We start from the raw sequence: 27,428 nt of genomic DNA on the forward strand, positions 1-27,428 counted from the left end.
AGGTATTGGTAAAATTATATCATTGGCCCTTCTACTGCTATATTCATGTCTTTCTGTTACATTGCTGGGGTTTCTGTATTTTTTATAAATAAGACAAAAGGACTCCAAAATGAATAAAGAAGGCAGAGTTAAGATTTTGTGTGAAATGAAAAGTTCTTTGCATGAAGCCCTCACTCCAATTTTGCAAATGTATCTGATCTTTTTTGCAACACAAAAACACTTTTAAAAAGTTGGTCACAACATGCACTTCAGAAACATAATACATACCTTATATTTGACTCAATTAATGCAAAATAAGTATTTTTGGCAACACTAAACCCATCCTGGGACACCAACTTAAGAGCATAACAATTTGATGTTAGTTTATTGCTTAGTAGCCTAATATGGCTTTCAAATTTTAATTTATTGTCTATGCCTATTCCCAAAAATGTATTTTTACTCAAAATTATTTAAAGCACTTGTATCCAAGGATACTTTACTTAAACTGCATTTAAAATTTATAATACTGCTTTTGACAATATTTAGAGTTAATTTATTACAGTCACACCATTTGTTTATCACAGCAATGTCTCTATTTATTCTTTCATTTAGATTTGCAGCACTAAGATCATGCCACAGCACTGTTGCATCATCTGCAAATTGAGTAAATTTACCTGCAATCTTTAGATGACTGGTATCAGGTATCATTTATGTACAGTAAAAACAAAATGGGACCCAACACTGATCGCTGGGGGACACTATGTGTGACAAATTGCTCCCTTGACAATAAACCATTTACTGTTAGTCTGTCACCTATCCCTTAGATATGTACCAAACCATTGAAGAGACAGCCCTCTAAATCTGTACCGCTCAAGCATCCACAGCAGCATGATCAACACAATCAAATGCCTTGGTCAGATCACAGAATATCCCTGCAGCAAACTCCCCATTGTTGAGTCCCAGATATAAAGTTTCTACAAATGAAAAAATTGCTTCCAATGTTCCTTTGTTCTCCTAAAATGCAAACTCCTCTCCAGAATTATATTTTTTGTATCAGATATGATACCATGTGGCTTTTTACTAATTTTTCAGTAGTTTTGGACAGGGTTTAAAGAAATGCTATGGGTCTATAATTAGAGGGAGTTTCGGGATTACCACCCTTATGCAAGGGAATTACACTTGCTATCTTAAGGCATTCTGGAAATATGCCTGTAGATAAAGATTGATTTATGGCACTTACCAAAGTATCTAATGCCACATCAGAAATATTTATGAAAACTGTTCAGCTATTCCATTATAACCAGAAGTTTTTTTTTTTATTTCTCTTAAAGTTGATTTCCGTTCTACAGGATCAACAGAAAAATAATAAATTTGATAAAGTATTAATGAAAATCACAAAAATTTGGAATTTTAATTGCTTAGTCTCTATCAATAGTGCAGTAAAATTCATTCAATTGATTAGGTTCTATATTTGATCTTAGGGATGAAACATTCCTTTGCTCCCCTTTCAGTTCATTAACCACTTTCCAAGCTTCTCTCTAAATATTACCTGAATTAGTTAATCTTTTTTTGAGATAATTATTTTTAGCTTGTTTAATAAATACTCTATACAAAACTTTATATGTGTTAAAATAATTAACAAAACTGTTGTTATTTAACAAAAATTTGCGAGTATAGTGCAGTGATCTGAGATTCCTTGCAGATACCTTTATTCCCTTAGTAATTTAATTCTTTCTAGATTTTTTCTTTAATGTCCTGACTGGAAATGCATTATTAAAGTTCTCACATAACATGTTGTGAAAGGATTCTAAGGGATTGGGAGTAGTCATAATGTCTCTACCAGTCGCACAAGCAACTTAGTAGCAAGAATGTACTATAATTTGTCCTACTATAAATTATACCCTTCTTTTTACTAACTATGCTAATTATGCAAAACTTACAAGCTATATTAAAATGACATGCCACAGCTTCATGATCAGAGAGTCCCGAATTTATAATATTACACTCAAAATTCTCATTTTGAATGTCTTGAAGACAAACAAATAAGTTAATATTAATATTTGTAAACTCTAATGAGTTGACAGTAAAATCTCCACACAAAACAATTTTGAAACAAAAATCTTAACTACATAATAATACCTCCAATTTAAACAAAAAGTTATGTATGCTAGAACCCAGAGATCTGTATAAACATATTACATACATACATATTAGCAGTGTTGCTGTAAATGATAGATGGTTTAATAGTCTATATTGTCCATATAGACAGACTTGAATATGTGCAGTGCAGGGTTTTGAAATATTTATTCCTCAAAATTGATGGAATATACTGTTTGAGTGGGTATGACCATAAGTTACTTGTACAAAGAGTTAAATTTTTTTTATATCTGAGGGATTAAACTATGCAACTATAAAATTGATGCAGCTCAACTTTCAAGGGCACTATCCATACTAGAAAACAACTTTGCTTTTATTTAGAAAATAAACCTACTAACTCAGCAATAAAAAATCCACCTTTATATCAAGATTGCTCTTTGTGGTACAATAATATAATAGTGATATATGTTATTTATTTTCAAGTATCATACTGTATATTAATTTGTTATACAATGAATTATTATTATTGTTAAATATTTATGCAATACTATTGCACACGTATGCACGACAATTATGTAGAACACTGTTTTTAAATAACTACTAATATACCAGATATCATCGAAGAGAGTAATATACAATGGTGTAAGCGCATTTGGCATTCTTATTTATAATTCCTAAATCGAACCTTCACATGGCGACCCTGCCAGTGCCAAACACCATTTTTTAGTGCATTTTTCAGTAAGAGTAGTAATTGTTCTATATGTATATAGTACAAAAAGAAAAATGTTTATAGTAAAACCGTGGTAAAAGTATGGGAGCTAGTTGCTGTAAAGTGTGCTAATGTACAGTAACATACAGTGTGAGTCAATATGGGTACTACTAACACCAAGCATGCTGAAGTTACGGACACAGGTGTGGTAAACTCCAATTTTATAGTGGAAGAACAAGCTATGTTGTAACCTTGGTGTTACTAAAAATTAGGAAGGCTTACCGCAGAAACATGAAAAGAGACTTGTCAAGAAGTCTTATGCTGAAAGCTCCAGTTGGTGATGTCTAAGTAAGACTATTACATAGTGGTTTGTGTTTGTAAGTCCGTGTTAGTGAAAGAAGAAACAATGTGTTGGTGTAGAAAAATATTTTAGTAAAACCTGAAATCAGTGACATTAAGGACGAGCGATTAAACGCCACCTGTTTATTGGAAGATGGAAGAAGGAAATGTAATGGAGATTTGGCATCCGTCCCAGGACATGGACCACACAAATGTTATATTATAGTTGGTATGTAATTTTATTTATTTGTGTATATTTAGGATAAGATTTTTTGGCTATTTAGCAGTTTTAAAATATTTTTGGGGGTAAAACTATTTTTTTTTATTAGTTCATAAAGTAATCGAATGTTATAATATTATAATATATTATAAAGTTACATATTACATATATATAGCTGAATAATAATTTTTATGTTGGATTTTTGTTTACATTTTTCATGTACTACTATTATGTTAGATTTTTTTTTACTGTAATTTAGGCTAAATTTAGTTATTTTTATGTCATCAGCTTGGGAGGAACTTTATACCAAGTTATCAAATTTAAAAATATTAATTACTAACGAATCAAAAAGAGTCTTAAAGAAAAAAATACCTAAATCAGAGGAAATTAAAAAAGAAGTTAGGGATAATTTACTTAAATACTATAATACCTTTGTGCAACTTGTATTACATGATTACAAAAATTTAAGTCAAGAACAGTATTTTGCTATTAAAAAACTTTTTTCCGTCTCAAGAGATAAAGTAGTCAGGGTATATCAAGTATTAAATGTTTCGTATAAAATACCTACATCGTGCACTGAACTAATTGATCCAAACGTGATTGAGGAGGATATTATTGACAGTGAAAACTCTTCAGAGGGTTCAGACGAAGAAAATACAAACACTGAAATTAAAATTGAAACTGGCAAAATGGCGATGACTAAAATGGATTTTTTTAATTTCACCAGCAGGGTTTTGTGCAATGATTTTGATGGCTCAGCGGATAAACTTCGATCTTTTATTGACGCACTAACTTTAATCCAAGAAAATTGCGAAGGGCACGAAGCAAATGCCGTGGCTCTTATTAAAACTAAATTAGTTGGTAAAGCAAGAGACCTTATTGGCGATAATGATACCATACCAATTATAATTCAAAAACTAACAAGCAATATTAAGGGTGAAAGTTCGCAGTTAGTTTCGGCAAAATTATTAGCTCTTAAACAAGGATCCAGCGATACATCAAAATATGCATCTGACATAGAAGCTTTAGCAACAAGCTTAAAAAGAGCGTACATAAATGAAGGTGTACCAGTAAATGTAGCAGAGGGTTATACAACTAATATTGCAGTTAAAGCCCTAAAATCGAATGCAACCTTAGAAAGATCCAGGTTGATAATGGAAGCAGGCACATTCAACACAACTCAAGACGCCTTGACAAAGTTTGTTAGCGTCGAAACTGAATCAAAAAATTCTACAGTCCTTTTTACACAAAGTCGATTCAACAATAGAGGAAATCCAAATTATAGAGGTCATTATCCTAGGGCGCAAGGACAATGGAAAAGAGGATTTAATAGAAATCTTGAAGTTCCTATCCACAATAATTATCATGGTGGCCATAGCAGATATAGAGGTCACAGGGGCTATTCTCAACGAGGCAGAGGAAACTATTCTGTGCGCAGCTTTGAGACAGATAATTCGGGAAACGAATTATCACCCCAACCAGGTCCATTGGGGGAGCAATAAATATTTTTAACATGGACCTATCGTTGTCAAATTTTATCGTCGTTCAGACCCAAATGACACAAAATGAAACAATAACATTAATCGTAGATACTGGTGCCGATATTTCTTTAATTAAGCGAACAAAAATCGATAAAAACCAAATAGTTGACAGAGCAAATGCTAGCAGGATAAACGGTGTTACAGAAGGACATATAACTTCCATAGGTACTACTAAAACTGTAATGTTTATTGACAATTTTTCTTTAAAACAAAATTTTCACATAGTTGAGGATAATTTTCCCATACCAGCAGATGGAATTCTTGGTAGAGATTTTATTACACAATATCAATGTCAATTGGACTACTCTAATTGGACAATGCAAATAAGACTTCATAATAATTTTATCTCTATACCAATTCATGACAGCCCTGCAAAAGATATGTTAATTATCTCCCCGAGATGTGAAATAATCAGAAAAGTAGAAAAGTTAAAATATCTTAAAGAAGATTCGGTTGTATTAAATAACGAAATATCCCCAGGCGTTTTCATAGCATCAACCATAATTTCTAGGTCAAGTCCAATAATTAAAATTCTAAATACAACATGCGAAACCATAACCATAAATAATCCTAAAATTGTAACCGAACCCCTAAAAAACTTTTCGTGTTATCAATTGCATTGTAATCAAAATAACCGAAAAGATCAACTATTAAAGGAATTAAATAAAAACATCCCGGAATGCGCGAAAAAGGAAACCACCGAATTATGCATGGAATTTGCTGATATATTTGGGTTAAAATGTGATAAATTAACAACAAACAATTTTTATAAACAAAAAATTAAATTAGCTGATGAGCAACCTTTCTATATAAAAAATTATCGAACACCGCTTTCCCAATCTAAAGAAATAAATGCACAGGTAAGTAAAATGTTAGAGGAAAACATAATAGAGGAATCTAATGCCGTTTACAATAGTCCAATCCTTTTGGTACCTAAGAAATCTAAGGGTCATGATAAAAAATGGCGACTAGTAGTGGATTTTAGAGAGGCAAATAAGAAAATTATCCCTGATAAATTTCCATTGCCTCGAATTGACGATATTTTAGACCAACTAGGCCGTGCTAAATGGTTTTCAACCCTAGATTTAAAGGCGGGCTTTCATCAAATACCACTTGCAGAAGAATCTAGAGATTTTACAACTTTTAGTACAAGTACAGGTAGCTACAGATTTACAAGGTTACCATTTGGCCTCAGAATAAGCCCAAACAGTTTCCAGAGGATGATGAATATAGCATTTGCTGGAATAACACCTGAAAAGGCTTTCTTGTACATGGATGACGTAATTGTAATTGGTTGTTCAAAAAATCATCATTTACAAAATTTACGTAGTGTATTTGAAACGTGCAGAAAATACAATTTAAAATTAAATCCCGAAAAATGCAATTTTTTTTCGCAAGAAGTTACCTACCTAGGTCACAGGATTACTAGTAATGGAATTTTGCCTGACGAGTCAAAATATGACATTATTAATAAATACCCAGAGCCTAGAAATGCTGATGAAGTAAAACGCTTTATAGCATTTTGTAACTATTATCGCAGGTTTATTCGAAACTTCGCAGAAATTGCAAAACCTCTTAATATGTTAACAAGAAAAAATACGCAATTCGAATGGAGTGAAAAATGTAAACAAGCTTTTATTTATCTTAAACATTCGTTGTTGCAACCCGAAATTTTACAATACCCAGACTTTAATAAACAATTTATTTTAACAACAGACGCATCAAAAAATGCTTGTGGCGCTATATTATCACAAAACTTTAATGGGCAAGAATTGCCAATAGCTTACGCTTCAAAATCATTCACTAAAGGAGAATCTAATAAAGCGACTATAGAACAAGAATTAGTAGCCATCCACTGGGCGATTCAGTATTTTAGGCCATATTTGTACGGAAATAAATTTTTGGTAAAATCTGACCATAAGCCTTTAGTGTATCTCTTTTCTATGAAAGACCCATCTTCAAAACTTACCAGGATGCGATTAGATTTAGAAGAATATAATTTTGAAATTGAATATATTAAAGGAAAGGACAATGTAGGAGCAGATGCATTATCGAGAATTTGTATTAGCGAACTAAGCGATTTGGCGATAAATAACAAAACAGTCAACGTATTTGCAGTAACACGGGCAATGGCAAAAAAGGATACTACCTTAACAGAAGATAATAGCGAGAATGCTAGCATGCCGTTTACGGTTAAACCAAAAGTCTTAGAGACTTTAGAAAATAGTAATATTTTAAAATTAGCTTATGTAAAATTTAAAATTCAGCATAAATATCTATGGATAATTATGGGTAAGAATAAAGATTTTATAATCGAGGATAAAATGTTAATCAGTAATGACAAATCATTCTTAGGAACAGTTTTGTCTAAGCTGGAAAAAATGGCTGCTGATTGCAACATTAAGGAACTAAAGCTAAAAATAACAGATGAAATATTTAAATTGTGCACAATAAACGAATTAAAAAATATTGCTTTAAGTAAATTAAAAAATCTTACTATTTTTCTGTATGAAGAGCCCAAAATTATTAAAAATAATGATGACAAGTTAGCGTTAGTACAGGAATATCATGATAATCCACTTACCGGAGGTCACTGTGGACAGAAAAAATTGCTTAAGAAGCTAAGAACAAATTACCGATGGAAAGGAATGTCCCGCGATGTCAACAAATACGTTAAAAAATGTCAAAAGTGTCAAATTAATAAGAGGAAAATAACTCATTCAGAGCCAATGGTAATAACACCTACACCACAAAAAGCATTTGACATCACATGTATCGACACGATTGGACCATTCAGAAAAACTCCTAACAACAATATGTATGCAATAACAATCCAGTGCGAGTTAACTAAATTTGTCAAAATTATCCCTATTCCGAATAAAGAAGCTAAAACTATAGCTAGGGCAATGTTTAATGAATTTATTCTTAATTATGGCCCAATGCAGGAAATCAGAACCGATATGGGCACTGAGTATAAAAACGAAGTACTTACATCACTTTCTGAACTTCTAAAAATTAAACATTCTATTTCGACAGCTTACCATAGTCAAACTATAGGTGGTTGCGAAAGAAATCATAGAGTCTTAAATGAGTTTCTTAGAATGTACATAAACGAAATGCAAGACGATTGGGATGAATGGACAAACTATTTCAGCTTTTGTTATAACACAACTCCCAGTGTATATCACGAATATACGCCATTTGAATTAGTTTTTGCACGTAAGGTTGATTTTTCTAATATTTTAAATGGTACTTTGATAGACCCTGTATATAATATCGACGCATATTATCAAGAAGTCAGATATCGCTTACAAATTGCAAATAGACGAGCCAATGATTTTATTCAAAAAGCAAAAGTTCAGCGAAAATTAGAATACGATAAACAGTCTAAAGAAATATATTTAAAACCGGGTGACTCAGTACTTTTAAATAATGAAAATAGAACGAAATTTGACCCTTGGTATAAAGGCCCTTTCGTAGTAGAGGAGGTAGAAGGTGTAAATTGTATATTAAGTAATAGTAAAAGTGACGCTAAAGTGAAAGTGCATAAAAATAGATTACAGCATTTTTATAAGTGATTAAAGTGAAAAAGCCATTTTCAGTGTTTATCGTAGGAAAAAAAAAAGAAAAACAATTAATTATGTCAATTATAGCAGTTGTACCGAAAAGAAAACATGTACTAGTTTTAATTTACTAACCTTGTAACCTAATATTTTATAATACATATTATGTACTCATAAGTCAATGCAAAGCTTCGCAAAAAGAGGTTCATAATTTAATAACTTAACACATATTGTTTAGGCTTCGAAATAGTTAAGAATTATGTAGCATTATATTTAAATTAAACAACTTAAGTACATGTGTACTTTAATTAAGTAATAAGTTTATTTAGGTAATAAGTTTGTTTAAGTAAAATTAGGGTTAACATTTTAGGTTTCATTTAAAAAAAAAAAAAAATATATATATTTAAATCTATACTCGATCGATAAATACTTTTCTTTTCTATCCTTTCTTTATTATTTATTTTCTTTCTATTATTCCTCTTATCTTTTTCTTAACACTTTCCTTGAACCTCTAATAATTTTATTTTTATTGTAAAATAGAAGTGTAAAATGTAGTAAAAAAGCGCATATACCTTATGAATATTTATTTTTGTATGAAAGTACTCCATTTTTATTTCATTAAAAATGTAGTTCATTCTTTCAAAAGGGGGAGATGTGGTACAATAATATAATAGTGATATATGTTATTTATTTTCAAGTATCATACTGTATATTAATTTGTTATACAATGAATTATTATTATTGTTAAATATTTATGCAATACTATTGCACACGTATGCACGACAATTATGTAGAACACTGTTTTTAAATAACTACTAATATACCAGATATCATCGAAGAGAGTAATATACAATGGTGTAAGCGCATTTGGCATTCTTATTTATAATTCCTAAATCGAACCTTCACATCTTAATATTTACACAGTAATAATGATGTTGACATGTTGGCAATGGCACTATAGCTGTATTTAGAAAGAGAATTACTCAAATCTCTCATTCCATATAAACCATTATATACTGTTGCCTTATTATTAGAAATTTCCTGTTAAATAATGTTTGGTAAAAAAAATAAAAAAGGATCTAAAATGGATGCCAAGAATTATCGGCCAGTTTCTTTAGTCTCCACCATGCGTAGTTAATGGGCAACATTATGTTTTGGGCTATTGGCGCTGCTTTCTGGGCACCAGTAGTTATTATTTTATCTTGAGGATGTCTGGACAATGTTCTGACTGTTCCGTTCTTTGCACTTTTAAGGACCCACCAAAAAATCCCGGAGATGTGTTTGGCTTTCCATGCAGTTGGTGCAAATTGATAAGGTGCAAGAAGTGTGCCAACATTGGCTCTAGTGAAGTGTGTGCTATTGTCTACTGCTGTGAGCCGCTCTATTCCATATATTTGTAAAAGATGTGGTCCTAAACTTAAGAAGTTATTTGAAGTTGAGAATCGTGTTACCTCTCTTGAGCAACAATTGGATGAGGTCAAGATTGAAACCAAAAATGTGGCCATTCTCATAAAAAGCATAAGGACCCTCTGTTTGGATGTAAAGAGTATGAAAACATCCTTTCAAAGTTAATCAAAAAAACATGGTTTCTATTTTCACGGAGGTCAATGAGAGAAACCTGAGGGCCAACAAATATTATAGTTTACAACATGCACAAACCGAAAAAATCAAAAAAATCAGATCTAAAAAGACCAGTCTATTGTTAGGAATTGGTATCTGCTGATAAAAATTCAGGAATAAGTAACATTGACCTAATAATTAACCCAAGTGGATTTAAAAAGCAAAAAACAGCTACCCCTGAGTCACCATTCCTCCAGCTGGCTTCATGTACATATATTAGAAACCTGAATACTCCTGAATGATCCTGAATACTCCTGCCTAAGGATGTCGACTGAGTGGCAGTGTCCTTCATAAAAACTCGCCTGTGAATTTGATGGAATATATACCCCACCAAGTACAATGTCTAATTAACATAATAAAAATATAATAATAAGCCTTTATTTCCAACAGGCAACTTGACCAATAACAGGAAACAGTTGCAAAACAAGGAAAAATTTAGTTAAAAAAAAACACACACAAACAAACCTAAAAGAATGAAAAGAAAAGAAAAAAGTAAAGTAAAGTAAAGTCACAATCTCAAAGTTATCCAAAAATTAGAACAAATAACTATTAATATGATATAAAAACCCAATTATAAAAGTTTAACAAGATAATCACATATTCAACAAAATTAAATTAAATTAACTGCAATATACCTACTAACTATAACTTAAACACATGGGTCTCAATCTCAAGAGTAATGATCCACCAAGATATCGACAATCACATGAACCGGAGAGAAATTTATATCGCACATGTGACAGATCCGATTAAATATAGCGCATATTGTATATAGTGGCGATTTCAACAGGATGTTAGTATGAGGCCTTGGCAGAAAGAATGTTAGGGGATGTCTAGCATTAAGTCTAGGCACCATGAAACGTACACCAGAAAGAAGTACAGGACTATCAATGAATCCATTCAGTAACCCATGCAGGAATTTTACAGAGAAGATCATTCTTCTGAGATGTAATGGATGTAGATTGAAGCGTTCCAATAGTTTCCGATGATCAAACCCTTTTACCGGATATATGCCATCCTGCCTGAAGGCCAAAAACTTAGCAAATCTATGCTGGACAGATTCAAGGAGACCAACATGATTCTGATAGACTCCAGTTTTGATCTCACAAAGCAACAGAAAAGCAGTCTTAATGTAGATTCCAAAGTAAAACTCTGAGAACTTCTAATTATGAACCCAAGCCTTCTGAGGGCTGACTTGACTATGTTGTTGAAGTGTGGAACGAATGTACATTCAGAGTCAAAGGTTATACCAAGATCAGTAATTTGCTCTAATCTACTCAAAATAGTATCATTAATAAAGTAATTAAAATTTAAGGGTGTTTTTGATCTAGAGTAACTGACCACACTACATTTAGCCGCATTCAAGCCTAACCTGTTAACAGCGCACCATACCTCCAATGTATTTAGACAGTTCTGAAGAAAAACACAATCCTCCAAACCATAAACATTTAAATATAGCTTCAAATCATCGGCAAAAGCCAGCCTATGACAAGTGAGTGACTCAATGAAGTCATTTATAAAAAAACTAAAGAGGAGCGGACCCAGGTTCGAGCCCTGTGGCACACCCGATGTTACGTTAAAAAGTTTCGATTTAAAGCCCTCATATCCAACATATTGAGATCTACCAATCAAGTAGGAATGAAATAAATTAAATAATCTCCCTGAAAAACCATACTGAGTTAATTTATGCAGCAAAATATAGTGATCTATCCGATCAAAGGCTTTTTGGAAGTCGGTATAAATAACATCGACTTGAGTATTAACATCAAGTGATTCACAGATGTGGCTAGACAGACAGGATAAGTTAGTAACACAAGATCGCCCGCTAAAAAATCCATGCTGGTCTACAGAGATGAGTTCTTTTGCGTGACTAAATAGCGACCGATTCAGGATAATTTCGAAAATTTTTGAGAAGTTACAGAGTAATGAGAGGCCTGTAGTTCACGATTTGATCAGAGTCCCCAGCTTTTAAAATAGGTATTATTTTAGCAGTCTTCCAAATAAAGTATTGGATATATTTTTTTATTTGTTATTTTTATTCAACTTGCTTTTATATATTTATCAAATTGCTTGTTATATGTGTGAAAAATGCATTAAAATCCTCAGGTGAAATATTATACTCAGAGGTTTTTGTAAGAGATGTTTATTTATGAACCTCCACATTGTTTTAGGAGAATTAACTAAGAATTGCATTATTTTTTTATTTGTATGATACAAGAAACCATATTTTATTATTATTCATTGACATTTTGAATAAGTCAATTTTACCTTATTTTTATACATATAACATATTTATTCTGTATATGCGATAATTTTTTTTGTCATACAATAAATAATACCAGCTAATGAAATAAAATCCCGATTACTATCCAAAATTTGGGACTAAATTTCATATATGCATCTTAGATCACTATGAAAGAAATATTGAACCCCATCAAGCAAGATGTAAAGAAGGATAAACCACGATTTGTCGCCAACTGTTTTCCTCATCACGGTTATATTTGGAATTACGGAGCCCTACCACAAACTTGGGAGAACCCGGAACATTTGGACGATGGCACTGGTTGCAAAGGTGATAACGATCCAATTGATGTCATCGAAATTGGGTACAGAGTTGCAAAGCGAGGGGAAATTTTGCAGGTTAAGATCTTAGGAACCATAGCTTTGATTGATGAAGGTGAGTAAAGAATTACAATATAAAGAATCATTATTTTAGTGTGATATAATATATATTTTTAAAGTTTTAAATTGTATGGTAATTTTTCCAAGGCATATTTCTTTCTTTTTAAAACAGAATTACATATATGTCCTAATGAAAAAGCTGTCACAGAAGTTAAAGGGTTTAATATTCAAAAAAATTTCAAGTCTGAATAAATTATTTGCTGTCTTGGTAATTATTGGTTATAAATGGAAAGTGCTCTACTATAATACTCTAATTTAATGCTAGGTTACTATTACTTACGTAGCTATTTTATCCTTCTATATTTAATGTATATAAAAGTTCTCATAGTGGATTAAGATAAAAAATTTAATATTATGCAAAAGCAAGTGTTTTGTTCCGGATGATTAACATTTATAAAATGACATTGCCATCTATTAATAGCAATGAACTATTAAACAAATATCGATAAGATTTGGTAAAAATAAATTGAAATATTTAATTTGTTGATTTTTTTATATACAATTTTATTGTAATGTGTGGCATAATCTGAAGTCCTATAAATTAATAAATTTATATTTAAGGAGCGCTAAAAAATTTTATTCGTCATAAAGTAAAAATCACTAATTGATACAAAATATTAAGAGCAAGCAATTTTGTAGTAGTACATGCAGCTTTTTTAAAAAATCCTCGGACCTATCGATTTTATTTACAAGGGGGACATTTAATAATCCAATAAAATCACCATCTTACCCTAAGAGGGTGGTGGCACCAACCCTAAAATCTTAAATGGGAACGAGGATCCAGTGATATGTCATTGGAAAGGTCTTTCGATTCTCTACAATTATACTTAGTATGATGTAGTTTAAGTTTATGATTTTTAAGATATGCGAAGTTAAACTTTTAAAGGTTATTAGTATGACTTTATTATATATTATTATTCTAGATCCTATAATATTATATATTATAGGATTCTTTAAAAAAGAAAATTGCAGGAAATGGCGTAAAAGTACTGGAGAGACTAATTTTATTAATTATTTATGCATTTACTTTAGACCTTCTTATTATTGAAAGGTGTAAAATCTAAGACCCAATAAGATAAACAAAACGGGTTTAGTTGAATTGGTTACTATCCCCACGTTAGTAATAATTTTAACTTATTTAGGGTGGTAACGGATCAACTAGAAGTTGTGATTAAAATGTTTGTAAAATTTTTTGTTTACCTGAAGTAAAAAAAGAATTATTCTTATTTTGCGGTTAACTAATCGAGATTTACTTTGAAAATAATTGATGCCCTACTAAATGGCAGCACTATTTAACTAGGGACATGAGAACAGTAAGGTGCTACGAAATTATGTACTAGAACTAATTTTTTTTTGGTTCTACAGGGTGTTTATAATTCGACCCTCAACATGGGGATCTCGGAATCTATAAGAGATATGAATATATCAAAGGAGAACAACACAAAGTCTCGGTCTCAAAAAAATTCTTTAATTTGTTAGAGTGGTGACACGTGTTTCGTTCCTAAGAGCATCATCAGACCTAAAAAATAATTTAAACAAAACCAAATAAAATTACAAAGACCTTACATTACATTTACAAGACCTTAAAGTAAAACAAAAAAGTATACCTCAAGAAGGTTAAAAACACGCCCGACTGGGTCAAATATACACACACACTGAATGGTAAAATATAAGTTTAAAAAACTGACGTCACAAATATATAAAAAACAATAACATACAACTTGAATACAAGAAAATAATAAAAAAGTAAAAAGGAACTATCGAGATTTGAACCTACAACCTTGCAGCAAGACTGTTACCGTTTGCTGCGTTGACCGCTAGGCCACACCGTTCATGCGATATCTTGAAGAGAAAGGAGGGGACTACAAGATGTTATTAAAAATGAGTCCCGGCTCAAAATTGAACAAGTCGTTAACGCAAGTTAAAAGTGGACTCTTCTTCGCTCTTGTAATCTCTAGCTTCTCTAGAAGATCCAGCTTTTTGCCCTTCTGGCAGTCATGAACCACTGCCACATTATTGGGGTAGGAAAAATTATGACCTGTTGACAATAAATGATTGGCAAACGCTAACTTGGTCTCGACAATATCGGTGGCTTTAAACTTATTCACCAGACCTAGATGTTCTTGTACCCTTGTTGAAATTTTCCTCCCGGACTGTCCCACATAAATCGAAGGGCAATCGGCACAATGCAAACTATAAACTCCCGATTTCGAAAGCGGATCTGGCTTATCCAATGGTTTAACCAGATTTCGCTTGACGGAATTAGAAGTCTTAAAAGCGATTGAGATGTTAAAAGGTTTAAAGAATTTCGCCACCCCCTGGGAAATACCTCCAAAGTAAGTTAAACATCTAAAACTTTTTATTATTACGTTCTCTTTCCTCCTGATGTACAATATGGTACGAAAGTTTGTACTTAAAATATAGTTTTTTGAAACTTGATAGAGGGAAGTTATTGTTAATTGCAATAGATTGTATTATATTGCACTCTTTTTTAAAGGCTACATTGGAGAGAGGTAAATTAAATAATCTATAGAAGAATGAGTTAAGAGCAGCAAACTTGTGTTGGCCAGGAGAAAGGGAATTAAATTGGATTTGATTAGATTGGTTATCCGTAGCGGATGGTTTTCTGTACACTTCAAAAGTTAATCCATTGTTGTACCTAGTCAGAAGTAAATCTAAAAATGCTAACGTCTTATTAACTTCTTTTTCCAAAGTAAAAATTATGTTACTATGAAGAGAATTTACGAAATTCAAAAATCCCGCCAAATCATCGTCGTTTCCTCTCCAGACTAGAAAAATGTCATCGACCTTGTATGTAATTATAAATTTAAAAAACTTACTAACCATAATTTGATTTTCTAAATGGCTCATAAATACTTCGCTTAAGAAAGTTGAAAGGCATGAGCCCATAGCGAGTCCTGCTGATTGCGTAAACAATTTTCCATTAAATTAAAAAAAGTTTTGTTCCAAAACCAGCAATAAGAGACATATGAGGTGGTCTATAACTAACTTAGGGAGGTTGGTGGAGTTAAGCAATTCTTCAACTAACGTTACACATTCTGAGGCGGATATGCTGGGAAAGAGATTTTTTATGTCCAGGGAAATAAAAAATCGCATTATCGGGTATATAATTATTTTTTACAAAATTTGCAAATTCTATTGAATTTTTGATCGAAAATTCATTTTGAAATCCTGTTATTGTCCTGAGAGTAGTCTTAAGCCAAGAGGACAGTCTATAGCAGGGTGAACTGACGAAAGAAACCACTGGTCTCATAGAAATACCTTCTTTATATATTTTTGGTAAGCCGTACAGTGAGGGAGTTCTAGGGTTCATAGGGTATAGGCTGGCTTTATTGGACTTGAAATACTCTAAAGTTATGAGGCAACGGTCCAAACAGCTCTTAACTTTGTTAAAAAAGCTAGGAGTGGGATCTTTATTTATCGAAACAAAATCATCGCCAGATAGAAATTCCGAAACTTTATCCACATAATTAGCCTTATTCATGACTACCAGACAAGTCTTTGTCTGTCTTAATTATTAAGAGATTGTGTGTTTGAATTTTATTTTTAAGGGAATCTAAATGTCTTTTGTTAAAGTTATGCGGGGTTCTAGTTATCCCTTCTGAATTAAGAAAATTTATAATTCTGGCTCTATGTTTTTGTTAGGTATATTTTTAGATTGAATTATATTCTCAGCTCCCACTGCTAGGATTTCTTTAACATTTTTATTTATATTTTGGGTAAAATTAAATTTTAAGTTAAGGTTAAGGATATTTTCTCTCTTTGGTGAAAGATACATTAGTGAGGTTAAGAAAGCGTTTATGAAAAGAAAAGCAGTTCTTTCCCGGCCCCTCCTGTTCTTCCAAGTTTACTGTTGCTCTAAGATTATTTGATGTTACCAACATTTTGAGTTTCCTACTTAGTCTATTATAAGTATTTCTACCAAATATTTCTACGTCATCTCTACACTTGTAATCAAAAGAAGAAAACTCTATAAAGGATAACCTGAGAGTCAAAGTAAAATATAGGTATTTCAGTTTAGAGTTAACTACAATAAGTGACCTATAATGTTGTTTAATCTCTTCCTTGATCCACATGGTTTTTGCTAACTTCAGAGCTTTTTCGGATGCTGTTGTTTGTGTGGTGCACTTGATATTAATGAATTTAGGTGTCTTTTAGTGTATTTAACCATATTCATCTATTCATACCAAGAACATCTAGGTCCGGTGAACAAGTTTAAAGCCACCGATATTATCGAGACCAAGTCAGCGTTTGCCAATCATTTATTGTCAACAGGTCATCATTTTTCCTATCCCAATAATGTGGCAGTGGTTCGTGACTGCCAGAAGGGCAAAAAGCTGGATCTTCTAGAGAAGCTAGAAATTACAAGAGCGAAGAAGAGTTCAGTTTGTTCGATTTGTTCAATTTTGAGCCGGGACTCATTTTTAATAACATCTTGTAGTCCCCTCCTTTCTTTTCAAGCCATCGCATGAACGGTGTGGCCTAGCGGTCAACGCAGCAAACGGTAACAGTTTTGCTGCAAGGTTGTAGGTTCAAATCTCGATAGTTCCTTTTTATTTTATTACTTTTTACTATTATTTTCTTGTATTCAAGTTCTATGTTATTGTTTTTTATACAGGGTGTTTCCTAACTACGGTACGAAACTATACAGGGTGAATCGTTAGGTCGTTTTATGAAAAAAAGTTCCTATGAACGTATGTCGGGAGTTGCTTTGTTTCTGAGATACAGGGCGATGAAGGTTCAAAAAAATAACGCTATTTTAAAAATACTACAACTATCCTTAAACCGATTTGGTGCAGTTATTTGAAGTTATAAGACGCTTATTTAGCTGTAACTAGTTGAAATTATTAGGTCCAGTGGCGTGTCAGTGGGCACCACATGCTTATTGTTGAGAAAAAAACAAGGCCAGTAATTGTTTTACGGCTTTTTATTTATTTTTGTATTTAAGCAACTAAAAATACAACTTTTTCGTATCTTATATTATCTTCATATCTGGCTTTGTTTTCGAAAAAAAAAAAGTATCTTTAACTCATTCTAAAAATAATCCATGGACGACAACATGAAATAAAAACCAATTAATTCGATAAACAATTTCGACCTTAAAGTAAATGAGCAAAATGCCCACCTTCTGATAAAATACACGACTGCAAACGATTTGTCATTGAGTGTCTGACACGCTCAAAAATACCTGGAGTATCCCTTATGATATTGCAATTGACAATTATCCGATTCCTCAAGTCATTCACATCTAGAACAGGAGTTTTATAAACAAGAGCCTTGAGATGGCCCCATAAATAGTAATCCAGGGGATTCATATCAGGACTGCGAGCCGGCCAATTTTGAGGTCCTGCACGTCCAATCCAGCAATTAGGGTAGATGACGTCGAGATGCTGACGAGCAAGAACACTGAAATGAGCTGGAGCCCCGTCGTGCATAAACCACATGTTACTTGTAGGGGTACTTCTTCTAATAAAGTGGGTAAATGGTGTTGCAAGAAATCCGTGTAGGATTCACCTGTTAATCTTGCCGGTAAAAAAAATGGGCCAATTAGGTAGTCACCAATAATTCCTATCCAAACGTTCAGCGAAAATTGTTACTGAAAATGAGTTTCTCTAATAACATGGGGATTTTCGTCGGGCCAAAAATGATCATTGTGGAAGTTCATAATAGCATCTCTTGAAAAATTTGCCTCGTCCGTAAATAAAATATTTGGTAGAAAATTATTATTGTGTGCCATCGTATGAATCAACCACCTGCAAAACATTAATCTTGGATGAAAATCCCGAGGCAGTAGAGCTTGTATACGCTGTATGTGATATGGATGGAGGAGGTTTCTTTTTAGAACTTTCCAAACGGTTTTTGAACTGATTTCAAGCTGCAGTGCAATCTTCCTGATACTATTGGAAGGATCTTCTTCTATCGCATCAATTATAGCTTCTTCCAGTTCAGGCGTTGTTATAGTTTCTGGTCTTCCACCACCCATATTTTTATTAAAACTCCCAGTTTCACATAATCTTGCATGTAGTTTTCTAAATGTTTTTGCACATGGAATTACTCTGTTAGGATATCTGTCCTGGTAAATTCTTCGTGCTTCTTCCGTATTTCCATTTGCTAATCCATAAATAAAGTGCATGTCAGTCATTTCATGGTTAGTAAAATTATTCATGATGGAGTAATGAATCACTGCTAATTGACAGCTGAATTTTACTTATAGCAATTCTATCACTGTTAATGAGTTAAAGATACTTTAAAAATTTTTTCTCGAAAACAAAGCCAGATATGAAGATAATAAGATAAGATACGAAAAAGTTGTATTTTTAGTTGCTTAAATACAAAAATAAATAAAAAGCTGCAAAACAATTATTGGCCTTGTTTTTTCTCAACAATAAGCATGTGGTGCCCACTGACACGCCACTGGACCTAATAATTTCAATCTAGTTACAGCTAAATAAGCGTCTTATAACTTCAAATAACTGCACCAAATTTCAACCAAATCGGTTTAAGGATAGTTTTTAAACTTATATTTTACCGTTCAGTGTGTATGTATATTTGACCCAGTCGGGCGTGTTTTTAACCTTCTTGAGGTATACTTTTTTGTTTTACTTTAAGGTCTTTTTGTAATTTTATTTGGTTTTGTTTACATCATTTTTTAGGTCTGATGATGCTCTTAGGAGCGAAACACGTGTCACCACTCTAACAAATTAAAGAATTTTTTTGAGACCGAGACTTTGTGTTGTTCTCCTTTGATTTATTTATATCAGGGTCTCTTTGAGAATATGGACGACTTCTTTCAAAGAGATACGAAGATGGTTAAATTGGGGCAAAGTTAAGAATTTTTGAGCTTCACAATATTTCGTTTAAAAAAATTAAAAATTCCGAATGGTTCCAAAGATATTCGAAAAAATACGAAATTTTGAAAAATCAGAATATGAAAAATAAAAAAGAAATTTTTTATGTTTTCCAAGCATTTGAAGTCATTTTCCATTTTATTTTACAAAATTACGTTAAATTCATGAAAGACAGAAAATTACGCAAAATTTCTGGAAAATATTTAAAAAATATTAAAATTCCTAGATGGCGTAAAAATTTCCACCAAATGTCAAAAATAAAATAGAAAGTGAATCCAGTTTTCCGGAAAACCTCCAGAGTTACGTTAAATGGCTGGAAGTCATACAAAAAAAACTCCAAGCGTCTGGAAAATAGAAAAGGTGATTCTAAAATCTTGGAATAAAGCAGAACTTTTAATATAATTTTAAATACCTGAAATAATTTTAAAAAATACTCCCTTAACCTCAAAAACCTTAAAAATATCTACAAACATGCGAGTTTCGCAAATTAAAAAAAAAATATCATAGACTTATTACAAGACAAGAAAAATTACCCCAAAATTCTGGAATAATACAAAATTTTATTATAAATGCCTAGAATAATATAAAAATACTTGAAGATTCGAGAAAATGTTAAAAATTATTTAAAAAATTTTGAAATTAAAAATTTAATATAAAAACTTATCCTAAACCGTTAAAATAAAAAGAAAAATTATTAGACGCGATAATGACCCGAAATCCTGGAATAAAACAAGATTTTATTCAAATGCCTGGTATCTCATATATCATCAATAGTCAAAAAATCTGGAAAAAGTTAAAAATTCCAAAAATTCTGGAATTAAAAATTGGAAAAAAATGTATTTTAAAACATTAAAATAAAAAAAAATAATTAAAATACTGTATAAAAATAATAAATATAAAAATATTAAATATAATAAATATAGTATATAATTATATTATATTCCACATACCTGGAATGTAAGGATGTTCTAAAAATCTGGAAAATGCCAAAAATATTAGTTTTTTATTTTAAAATTTCTGAAAAACAACTTGTCCTAAATCTATTCAAAAAATCGTATATTGTTTTCTCTTAATTAAATTTTTCGAATTTATTCGGAATTTTTAAATTGTTTAAACGGCATATTGTTATGTTCAAACATTTTCAACTTTGCCGCAATTTAACCGTTTTATAGATTCCGAGATCTCCATGTTGAGGGTCGCATTTGAAACACCCTGTATAGGGGCACAGCAGAACTATAATTTGTATCCCTAACATGTGACTTATCTAATGTTTGCTTAATGACTTTTTCCTGCATAAGAAGAAAGATAGAGTTTACTATGTTCTTGCTTATAGTAGACACCTGAACTTCGAAATTTTTCTGGCTTAGATTTATTGCTGAATAATAAATCAATCAATCAATCATTAACGTATTATTTTGGACTTTGATAAGTATCTCATCTTGACGTTGAGTTCTCTTACAATATATACTGCTATTTATTAATATCATTTAATTATAATCTAATTTAACACATCAAGGTATAATGATACCAAACCACATCCTTTTATGAAAGAAAATTGCAGTTTTAATGGTTTAAAATTACTAAATAGAGTGAAAATTATTATTATACAACTACTTATAAAAACATTTATTTTGATAAACGGCCAGTAATAGGAAGTGAATTACTTTTAATAAAAAAAATTTATAAGGTTAAAGGTATGCCAATCTATTTTAATATCAATATACGTATTATGTTTGAAGGTTACTTGTGAAATGGGTACCGCTAGTTGTAATAAAATAGATTTCAGATTTCTTGCAGCTTGTGAATTAAAGATATAGGAAATCATAAATAAAACGTGTTGAAAAAAATCAGCATGTTTTAATGAGGTACTTTGCAGTGTCTTGTGCGTTTGGTCAGTGTGTTTGGTTTACTCTTTTTGGGAAGGTCAATTTCTTTGCATTTTAAATAATAGTAAAGCGATTCCCACAATAATGATAAAATGGCACTGTCCATTTTAAGTACCATTTTGTTATTGATATGGTAATGTGACCGATAAGTGTTTTTAATTAAATGTTAGTGCTCCTATTGTCTTTTGGAATGTCACGAGAATGATATCTAGACAAAACTGCTCTTGATAATGGCAATAGCCGAAACGCGTTGAAGAAAACCACCTATTTTTAAATTATAGGCGTAGTATTTTATATTCGTTTGGATTTGAGATTCATTTGGATTTGGGATTCAGCATGTCGCGTCGTCTGAAAAATCTTTTTTATTTTTTTTTTATTGTATAACGACAGCCCTATTCATGCGCCGAGGGTTGTTTGTGTTAAAGTAGTTGACTGAGATAGTTTATTTACCTCATTTCAAGTATATTTTCGAAATTAGTTTTTTTTTTAATTATTTGTGTGTTTCAAAAGTAAGCTAGAGCCTTGTCGAGTTTAACTAACATTTCGACCCTGACTGGGTGAATATTCAGACGTAAATCATACCACAGATAAATAAATATATGTTTCGCGAAATTGTCCGTCTATCTGTGATAATACCTAGAATATTGACTCAACTATTCAACTCATAGCTGGGTATCCTCCCGTATGGGACCTCAGTACCTTCTAGTGATGGCTGGATAACTAACCCAACTCTCTTCAGTTTTAAATGAATAGTATGTATGAGGAATTAGAAAGGAACAGTAAATAAATTATCTTTATTTTTTTTTGTTGTAACCGAAGAAAGAACTTATTTTATTACTCAGCATAATTCGATTTTTAGGGAATTGAGATCGAGGGTTTCTCTGCCGTGCTCTTTCCCCTCGTGAATTCCAGGCTGAGTACGGCATTATTTTTTTACCATCCTAATAATTCAAATTTTCCTAATTTTGTCTTGTCAAGCGCATCCGAGATAAGTAAAAGAGAGAGTAATTCTGTTACAAAACACAACGTACATAGGGTATTGGTTTCATATTTATTTATTTTTTTCTCGTTCGATCTTTTCCTATTTATTAAAAAAAACTTATCTCATCCATTCTTTATGGACGAACCTGGGTTTGTTATACTACAGCGTCGAGCTAATTAAAGTTTTTTACCACACATTGGAGATTTGGATTTTTTTATTTTCATTCTCTTAAAAATACCACAACTCTTCTGATGATAAGCACCTTTCAACCTGTTACGCAATTTAAAACTAATAAATTTTTAGGCGTTTCTAGTGCATGAAAACTTGATAATTAGAATGAGCAGTGATAATTCATTTGCAAAAAAATGCATCAGTGCTATTTTATTCTGTATAAATCCTCTCACATATTTTTGTAGCATTATAATTCGGCGAGAACACATTCGACTGTTTGAATGCGTTTCACCGCATTTTTACTTTACAGAAAAAAGTCATAGGGTAAATTGGTGGGGCTACATATTTGGAATACTGTGCAATTTTGTTTATACTCTATTTCAGAAGTGTATAGAGCAATAAACTGGGGAATTCCGTTCTGTTTGGCTACATTTCGTGGTAGTTCATAGGCGCAGGTACTTATAATATTTATGAATTTTCACGGATTAAATGCCTTTATTTTGAAAGAGATTAAATACTAAATAAATACTTTTAATCCTTTTGTATAGGTACCTATCTTTTAACGCTTTGTAACATGCAAAAATGGGGTCAGCTAATATATACAGACTATAAACACTTTTAAATCATATTTTAAACGTTAGTAGTCACTGCTACGCTGAAGTGTAATCACAATATTATTATCCCAATATTTAAAAAATGGAGGTATTCAGTCCAACGAAAAGATGTACTAAAAATTCTCCACTATCGCTGAGTGAAAAAGTTATTATTTTAAATGTACATGATTGCATAAAACACGATTACCCTAGTTTTACTGTGCAAGAAATTGTTGAAAAATGTTCTCGAATGAGTGGAATTGGAAAGTCCACCATTTTCAAATTGTTGCGGGAAAGAAAAGTAGCAGGTCAAGTGGAATCTCCTAAGCAAAAGCCAGGACGACCTACAAAAGTCCTTGATGAAAATGCTAAATGTATAATTCGAAGAAAAGTTCACTCTTTTTATTTTAAAAAGGAAATACCCACCCTAGACAAAATTTTAATGGAGCTTGGCCGAGATGACAGTATTCCGTTGATAAGTAGAAAACTTTTATGGAAAACTTTGAAAAACATGGATTTTGCCTGGGAAAAGCATAACCGCAAAGCACTTTTACTGGAGAGCGACGAAATTGTTTGTTGGAGACGACAATACTTGAGAAGTATCAAGCAGTACCGTAGGGAGCAAAAGAAAGTTTTTTATCTTGATGAGACGTGGATTAACGAAGGTTATATAGTCCAAAAAATGTGGCAAGACAAAAATATAACCAGTGCTCGCCAAGCTTTCATAGAAGGCCTATCTACGGGTATTAAAGTACCTTCGGGAAAAGGAAAAAGACTTATAATCACACATATTGGAAGCGAAGAGGGATTTTTAAAAGAAGGTCTGCTAACCTTTGAGACGACTCGCACAGGAGATTACCATGAAGACATGAACTCAGACGTTTTCGAGGACTATTTTGGTGAAATGATAAAATTTCTTCCGGCTAATTCGGTGGTGGTTATGGATAACGCAAGCTATCATTCACGGCGAATAGAGAAGACGCCAACTTCAAGTTGGAGAAAGCAAGAAATTATCGATTGGCTGACTGCAAAAGGTATTGCGTTTGAAGCAAATGTTGTGACCAGCACAACTTTAGTTATAAGGACAATAATAGAAAAATGCTTAAAAACAATTATAGTGACGCCATCTAACTTTGGACTTAAATAATATAACTGTGACGTATTAATAACGCGCGTCGCCGTCCGTCGTCCACCCCAAATCAATCAATAAGTACGCAGTATGAAGTCATCGCTCGACCAAGTAAAAAGTAGGTCGCGGTCGCCCTTCGCACGGTCGGTCTCCGTCTTGAACTATGCTCCCGGTTTTGGCGCGCAATAACCGATCGGCATCTTTTATGTGCTATTTATAGCTCGCAGCGGTACTTCCCCTGTATTTTTCAACTAAGCTTTTAGATGTTTTTATTTATGTTTTTAGTAGTGATTTGTACAACGTATAGTTTTGTAGACTATATTTTGGACCATTTTATGAATTAATCGGGTTTAATAAAGTTGTGTTAAACCAAAAGGTGCTTGATTTATTTCCCAAAGTAAGGCGAACCCTTGGGCAAACCAGTGATTGGAAATACAATACAATCCCTCAAGAAATTAGGAGGGTCTCTGCTCCGTGCAGTAGAGCGCTAAAATTATTGTGGAATATAACCGCCACAGCAAATTTGATAAAAAAAAGAACTGCTGGCAATAGCAAACTTACACAAAACTCGTTTCATGAAATACGCCGTGGAAGATATAGCCGAAAAATATAATATAACTGTACTGCGCTTACCGCCATATCATTGCGAACTAAATCCTATAGAACTGATATGGGCGCAGGTAAAAGGATTTGTAGCAAGACAAAACACGACTTTTAAAATGAAAGATGTTAAGCTACTGTTTGATCAAGCCATTACGGAAGCGACACCAGAGAATTGGCGAAAAGCAGTCCAGCATGTAATTAAGCAAGAGGACAAAATGTGGGATCTTGACAACCTCATCGATCAGACAGTCGATCCTTTAATTATAATGTCAAGAGGTGATGACAGTTCGTCAGATGACGAAAAAGACTACAATCTATTATAATTTAAAATTGTTATACACTGTTTAAAAAGTGCCAGATCCAAAAGTGACATTTTCAACTGTTTTACTCTACATATTATGTTCAATAAATTTGTGAAAAAAATATATTATTCCATTTAAACAAAAGTAACTTTCTAAAATAAAATAGCATTTAAGTACATTAATTATAAGGTAAAAAACAAGTCCCAGTTGCACGCCTTTGGCGAACCGTTTTCAATGTTTATCAGTGGGTAACAATGGGCAAAACTCATAAATTGACCCAAAACCGGGTGGCACTACCTGCAATCAACGAAAAGAAAGAATTTTACATTGAAACTAATACCCAACTAAGGTAGTGGCATAAAATATTGGTGGATCACCAGGTACCACTTTTGCATACCTAATGAGGTTTTATTGCTCTACACACTTCTGAAATAGAGTATAGCAGCTTAAAAGTGATTTTTTAGCTTCATAATAGAGTACTTCTAGAGTACTTGAATGTTACTGACCAACCAATGTCATTTTGTGATCTTATGGTATATTACACAATCTAACCTTAACATCAGGTTTTGTTTACATTTTCTTTCTCAACTTTTTTCAAGTTTTTGGTGTTTATTGGCCTGTGAAGTTTCAGTGTCAAGATAAAGGGAATTCTAAGCATATGGGGACCTCAGTACCTATTAAAGTTACAGCTTAGGGTAAATTAAAAAAAAGTTGCGTACTTTGAAGCGTATTTAAATGCCGTTGAGAAAATTCAAAAATTTTCATGGCTTCTGCCGATATATTAGGGAAAAACGGAAATTTTGCAAAATCCGATTTTATTTTTTTCTGACCTTATTTTAAAAGATATAAAAAAAACTAACAACACTTTTTCATTGGCACTTTTTAAGAGCTACGTGATGGCGTTTTTAGATTTTATATCCGACGTTCCGTTTGCGAGAAGCCATCATCAACTTTATTTACGCTGAATGTTTAAAATGCAAATAACTTAAAAACTGATCGAGTTACAAGAAATAAACAGCAGTACCTTTTTTATTCAAAATTGAACTGCCTTTTAAATTTTCTAGTTGTTTTAGCCAAAACTGATTATACTCTATTTCAGAAGTGTGTAGAGCAATAAAACCTCATTAGGTATGCAAAAGTGGTACCTGGTGATCCACCAATATTTTATGTCACTACCTTAGTTGGGTATTAGTTTCAATGTAAAATTCTTTCTTTTCGTTGATTGCAGGTAGTGCCACCCGGTTTTGGGTCAATTTATGAGTTTTGCCCATTGTTACCCACTGATAAACATTGAAAACGGTTCGCCAAACTCTATTCGCCGTGAATGATAGCTTGCGTTATCCATAACCACCACCGAATTAGCCGGAAGAAATTTTATCATTTCACCAAAATAGTCCTCGAAAACGTCTGAGTTCATGTCTTCATGGTAATCTCCTGTGCGAGTCGACTCAAAGGTTAGCAGACCTTCTTTTAAAAATCCCTCTTCGCTTCCAATATGTGTGATTATAAGTCTTTTTCCTTTTCCCGAAGGTACTTTAATACCCGTAGACAGGCCTTCTATGAAAGCTTGGCGAGCACTGGTTATATTTTTGTCTTGCCACATTTTTTGGACTATATAACCTTCGTTAATCCACGCCTCATCAAGATAAAAAACTTTCTTTTGCTCTCTGCGGTACTGCTTGATACTTCTCAAGTATTGTCGTCTCCAACAAACAATTTCGTCGCTCTCCAGTAACAGTGCTTTGCGGTTATGCTTTTCCCAGGCAAAATCCATATTTTTTAAAGTTTTCCATAAAAGTTTTCTACTTATCAACGGAATACTGTCATCTCGGCCAAGCTCCATTAAAATTTTTTTCTAGGGTGGGTATTTCCTTTTTAAAATAAAAAGAGTGAACTTTTCTTCGAATTATACATTTAGCATTTTCATCAAGGACTTTTGTAGGTCGTCCTGGCTTTTGCTTGGGAGATTCCACTTGACCTGCTACTTTTCTTTCCCGCAACAATTTGAAAATGGTGGACTTTCCAATTCCACTCATTCGAGAACATTTTTCAACAATTTCTTGCACAGTAAAACTAGGGTAATCGTGTTTTATGCAATCATGTACATTTAAAATAATAACTTTTTCACTCAGCGATAGTGGAG

At 32.4% G+C, this 27,428-nt stretch overlaps 1 protein-coding gene across 2 annotated transcripts in view; it reads left to right on the forward strand.

Moving 5' to 3' along the window:
* The window catches only part of LOC126734222 (inorganic pyrophosphatase), a 78,279-nt gene that overhangs the window by 11,306 nt on the left and 39,545 nt on the right, over positions 1–27,428 (forward strand). For both annotated transcript variants that reach the window (XM_050437759.1, XM_050437760.1), the window contains exon 3: positions 12,475–12,745. In XM_050437759.1, the coding sequence (XP_050293716.1) occupies positions 12,475–12,745 (271 nt within the window). The remainder of the gene's footprint in view (positions 1–12,474; positions 12,746–27,428) is intronic.

This window comes from Anthonomus grandis, chromosome 3, assembly GCF_022605725.1.
Source record: "Anthonomus grandis grandis chromosome 3, icAntGran1.3, whole genome shotgun sequence".
NCBI lineage: Eukaryota > Metazoa > Arthropoda > Insecta > Coleoptera > Curculionidae > Anthonomus > Anthonomus grandis.